This window comes from Amblyomma mixtum, chromosome 9 (genome assembly GCF_055824585.1).
Source record: "Amblyomma mixtum isolate Tamu chromosome 9, ASM5582458v1, whole genome shotgun sequence".
In the NCBI taxonomy this organism is placed as follows: domain Eukaryota; kingdom Metazoa; phylum Arthropoda; class Arachnida; order Ixodida; family Ixodidae; genus Amblyomma; species Amblyomma mixtum.
This window is the reverse complement of record NC_143020.1, coordinates 50881225-50886757: the sequence shown is the minus strand read 5'-3', so window position 1 is coordinate 50886757 and position 5533 is coordinate 50881225. Positions and strand designations below refer to the sequence as shown.

General features: G+C 42.6%; 1 protein-coding gene across 1 annotated transcript; it reads left to right on the top strand.

Annotated features, from left to right (window-relative positions):
* Positions 1–971: 971 nt before the first annotated feature.
* LOC149328952 (U-actitoxin-Avd3q-like) lies at positions 972–4628 on the top strand. The gene is made up of 3 exons (XM_089559150.1): positions 972–1047; positions 3480–3506; positions 4453–4628. Exons 1-3 carry the CDS (start codon positions 972–974, stop codon positions 4626–4628), a joined length of 279 nt encoding a protein of 92 aa, XP_089415276.1.
* The last annotated feature ends 905 nt before the right edge of the window (positions 4629–5533 follow it).

Genomic DNA, 5533 nt, shown 5'->3' with positions numbered 1-5533 from the left:
ATATCGAACAAACATTCCGTCGTTACCCATTGCCATATCGGATGCAATTTATTTTTTATATCCGGATATCTTCTTTTTCTATGCGTACATGTACTGCGCAAGAACACGAATCGTTTGACACAACTTAGAATGTCCTGCGTGAATTAGTTTGACCGTAATGGACGTTTGAAGTTTCAAAAAGTCACGGTTTGAGCAATTCCTGTGGTATGCTACACTTTCATTCGACTAATAATCTTATGCTCCGTAACGCACTAATTCGTTTAATACCACTCCAAACATTCTACGCCTATCAGCTTATCCACAATCTGTGTGCCCGTAGTACCATCGACTGGTACCACTTGAATGACATTGTGTTTCATGCCGACGAGTTCTCTAATAATGCGAGTATTCGAGCCAACGCTCCAAAGCCTGCATCACTCGCAGTACCACACTCTTCTGGGATAGATGAAGCAATGACCGGTGACCAGTGGAGATGAGCCTGGGTCAAGGATGGCCCCTCCGATTTCGCGAGATGATTAGCTGAGTGCTTTTCTGGCCAGCTTTCCATAACCTTTCTGCTTGAATCCCGTCTACAACCACGTGGCGATCATGCAGAACGAAATGGATTATAAAGAAAGGAATGCTGAAAAACATCCGAGCATGCGTAGTATTCAAACCTTTTTTAAGCAGCGACCGTTTTATGTCAAAATATTTTCCAACTTTGCGGGAGAGCACTGTGAGCACGTGGCAGTTTGGGGCCTCATTTAACTAGGTTCACAGAGGGTTTGGTTATCGGTTGGCAAAAAAAGAGAAATATGCTATCGAAATCCGAAAAAAAAATAGTACGGCACGTGCGATAACTTCATCGGTGGTGTGTCCCACGTGGAGGAAAATTTTCCCAATTCTTCCTTATAGCTACTGCGTCTTGTTTTCGCGATCATCGTATAAAAATCAGGCACTCATGTGAGGGCTAAACCATTTCTTTGGGAACCATGAAGGCAGCAGTGGCTCTGTTTACGTTGGCGGTCCTTCTCGCTACCGTCTCATATGGAGACTCCACTTTCTGTCGTAAGATTTTATTGTTCTTGCTCGCTCTTCCGGCGTCCTAAAAGTGAAGCGTTCTTTGTACATTTAATATGCATTCTAATTAACAGCATTGTTCTACGTTCTGTGTAAAGTTGATCGTCAATGTATGTTATTCTTCCCGCAGGAGAATTATTCTTTTTTACAAACATAGCTCTAAGTGAGCGATCAATAGAGACAGAACAAAAAAGAATTGTACTTTTTTTCCATTGTGGTATACAGCTCTCTATAGTGGTCACCATTATGACTTCGCAACACTGCTGATAGGAAGGGTAGATCAAATTATTTCAGCTATGAATGATATCAGAGATATATCTAAGACAAATCTGCCCTGCTAACTGAGACCAGAAGAGGGCGAGGAAAAATGGAATCCTGTTGTGGCGGGAGAAACACTTCATTTTTCGCTAACGGAATCATTTTACTTTTCGACACACGGTGTGCTGTGCATTGTATTGACGCTACTGACCAAAATCAAGGAGCATTCACATCAAGCCCTTTAGCGAAGGCAAATGCCAGCTATATCTAGAAGATTTCACACAGAGATGAGTATAAACTAAGCTAAAGTGAAAAGTATATATTTTTGCCTAACGAAAACGTATGGAAACTTTCGGCCCCATAAAGCAAGTTCTGCCTAGCGCGCTAATCTAATACGCAGTGCTGCACTGCATCAATTATTTGGTCCGGCGCTTGTAAAGTGCAACAGTAATCATTTCTGTGCTGTAGATGGCAAGGGCACTCTCCGTAGTGAGAATGGGATGCAATTTAGTATCGTTCTTGGTTAAGCTACAATGAAAAAGCGCCCCTCTTATGTTGAACCAATAATTGTTCGCCAAGAGTGAGATTTAGGGGAGAAAGCGGTACTAGAAAAGAAGCTGCCAGCTCAAAAGTAAACACCTCTCTCTGTTCATCGAATATACGACGCTTCAAATGAAGAACATAAACGCTGAAAAACGGCGCTCAGATCGGTTTCCAGAGCGCAGCCTATTTCCACGACGTCAGATATGGACGTCAGATAGATTGCTTGGTATAAAAGGTACTTTGAAACAAGGATATTTAATAAATCATGCCATACTGAGTAAACTAAGCTCCAGGGGTCATGAACCGGTCTAAAAATAGTGCCTTTACGTTGCAGCTGCCAATAACAACGCTGATATGAGTACCTGAAAAGCAGCAGGGGATTAGTGCGCAATATAGTTGAAAACTGCGATTTGAAGTTATCGTCCCTAAGACGCTCCTTAGGCAGTGATGGCCACATTGAAGCAACGTGAGTCACGTCTTAAGAGCGACGTCGTTTACTGAAAAACTGCTCGGTGCCGACCTCCCATCTACTTCAGTCCGGACGGGACACACTGTGGTACAGTTGACAAAACCGGGCGCCATCTATACAAGAAAGGACGGGAAAAGACAGGCGGGCTCCTCACACTCAAGCGACCCCGCAACGTCTCAACAACTGCGTCAAAGACAGGGTTTCACCATTTCCTTGAGGATGCGCCTGATGCTACGAAAGCTGCAAGGGTGACTAGCGCGCTGACTAGCATTAAGAAGAGGTACAGCCGAGAACAGCGGTGCGATCTCCATAAAAAATGTAAATCTGGCGGTTAAGTGTGTGCGATTAGAAGCATTTATCAGACGTCCAAAAATTTTGAAAGCTTTTTCTGCAATGTATATCGAAGCTTCTTGCTAGTTTGGAGGATTACAGCCCACTTCAAAAGTATACAGCCAAGGGGTTTGTATGCGAGGGTTAAAGTGTGCCTCGTTATGCATCACTAGCGACCGTAATCTATCGAAGGACGAATGGCTGCCTGTCCTCAATCCTCCTAATCTCTTGACTACTATATGTGGTATGAAAGCGCGGTAAACAACTTGGAGGCAAAGCCCTTGGGCTATCTACTTTTGAAGGAGGCAGTATATACAACGCTTTTATCCACGAAGCTACTTTGAGAGTACGAGAATTTCTAACAATGCTGAGTTTGCGTGTTTTTTGCTAAAACGGGCAATGAACTGCCTCTTTTTCTTTTTCTCAGGTACATGTTCTCCTTTCCTTGAAAAACTGTAACAAGAAGTCAAAGCGCAAAATTTTAGCCTCTGTACGCTAGGAATTGAAAAAAAAACCGCATCTCTCAGTCCGTTTTGCTTCTGATTATATAATTATTGAGGGGCAACACACAAGAAAGACGAAATGTGGCAAGATAATCAGTCAAGGTATTGGCTGGCGAGAGAATCTGGACGAAACAATTTACTGTAGCGTCTTAAGTGCCGGAACCACATAATTTTAAGGCATGCGTGATAGATGTAAGGTTGTCTAAGACAGAATGGGATAAAACATAGAAATAAACGAAAACAGGACGGAGAGCAGTGCATGATTTGAGTGTACAGAGAGTGAGAAAGTGACATTTTTGATGTATGTTTTCTTTCAGCGCCTGAAAAATGCGTCTATAAAAGAGGTACGTACACAAGGCTTTAATTAGTTTTGGTGTAATCATTTCACAAATAGTCTCATCCCTACAAATTAAATCTTTTTTGTATTTACTCTTGTCCAGAATTCTAAGGCCACATCTATTTCACCTCCGTTTAAAATTAGAAGCATAGCCACATTTCCGTACTATTTTGTTGAGAAGAGGCAAAGCAGATATTCATCCTTCCACTACAATACTTCACAGTGAGTGAGCTGTTGCAGAAACCTCAATACAGAGCATAAATATAAACCTAAGGACCTAAAATTATTAGCTCAACTGCTGAATGAAAAAAATGACAACCAAGTGGATAGGTAATGTGTTTTATTTTCCGTCTGAGTCACAAAAAGCACAAAGAGAGACAATATGCAAATACGAGGCCTCCACTTTCTTTTTTTCTGATTACTTGAAACATTGTTTTCTGTGTTGCTTTTGCATAAAGAGAAAATTCAAATGATTCATCTGATAGGCGTATGTGGCAACGCTGCTGCGCACTGCTTTTGTGCGAAGACCTAAGTAGCGGATTTAAAACGGACTACATTTCGAACACAGTGCCACGGGTTGACAACAAAATTTCTTGTCGCGGAAAACATTAAAATATAAAAAATAGTGAATACCGCGCCATGCCTACCAGATGCAGGTTGTCCCTAACTAAGGTTCTAATGTTGCGTAACGTAGAGGTTAAAATTAGAAAGTACTATTGAATTTCTGGTGTCCTCTTTGTCGGTTGTATTGCTGGTGAAATTCTGCAGGGTGAATTAAATATAAGAGCTGAACTTGCGCCGAACGTGAACGTTTTTTTAAACTTAAGCGTTGTCTCTCATCTTGCAATGGCAATATAAAAGACAAGCATTTTTGGCCGTTTGGGAAAAGCAAAAAGGTAGCCTGTTTTGTTAAATCATTGTGCCGGTGCAGTTACAATGGCCCTTCTGTGCAGACTGCGCCCTACCAAAACCAAGCGGACTAGAATGCCTGATCCCTCCCTACATCCTCCCCAAGTACCGTTACAATCCTGTGACCAAGAAGTGCGAGGAGTTCAAGGTTTCACCCTTCTGTTGCACCAACTGCAACACGTTCGAAAAGAAGGAAGAGTGCGAGAAGTACTGCAAGTAAAGAAGTCATGCTTTGAGCACTTGTCTCTCTATGATTTTTATGCACCACAAAGGGAGGCATGATAAAAATAAATTGCAAAAAAGGATTGCCTTCTCATCTCTGGTTGTTGCGCCTTGTCGACGTGCGGCTTTGAAGAACCACTACGATTGGGACCACACCTGAATAACATTCTAAGTGGGAGGCAGTTTCTAAAGAAGCCAGCGACCGACACCTTTCTAACAATTTTTAGCTGTTTGTGTTTAGAACCGCAGATATCGGTGACACCCGTGATCACTCCGTGAATACATTTATGTTCAGTACATCAGGAAACAAGTTTGCCAAAGTTTGCCACTCTTGCCATCTGAACCTCACTCTGTCGGTGCATAAGTGGACGCGAACAGAAAGCTCGGCTCACCGCCGGCAGTATATAGATGAATATGGGTAGCGCAGCCAACAGAGACCTACAGCTGTGGTCTATCAATTGTTTAATTGATCATTATTATAAGAGTTTGATGCGTTTAAAATCGAGCATCGAATCGAACGCAGAAAATCGAATCAAGCCCAGAAGGAAACAAAGGCTTGTGGCTCGCTGGTCCAGCTACTCAAATTCACTGTCATGAAAGGTAAGGGATGAATTAATGACCCAAACCTTGTACTGCTTATATATAACGTATGACTCAGCTACTGCGTAGCCAATTGATCTCAGTGGCGAAATATCCCACGCTTCTTCGAACACAGGGCAGCAAGGACAGCTTGAGCAGTGCATCGCTAAGTGGTAAGTTGCGTCTGCAGTAGAGGTTAACTTGATCATTTTGAGCCATGCGTTTAAACACTGACCTGTTAGGCCGATGTACACGTATCTGCATGAAAAAGGAATGCGACAGGCCACCCTAGATCAGCACGAAAATTTCAGGGGGCACTTTGAC

Excerpts from the sequence above, each read along its gene's own strand:
- LOC149328952 (XM_089559150.1), top strand. The coding sequence starts at position 972 with ATGAAGGCAGCAGTGGCTCTGTTTACGTTGGCGGTCCTTCTCGCTACC. Across the intron at positions 1,048-3,479 it reads TGGAGACTCCACTTTCTGTC|CGCCTGAAAAATGCGTCTAT; the intron begins GTAAGATTTTAT and ends GTTTTCTTTCAG. Across the intron at positions 3,507-4,452 it reads AAAATGCGTCTATAAAAGAG|ACTGCGCCCTACCAAAACCA; the intron begins GTACGTACACAA and ends CCTTCTGTGCAG.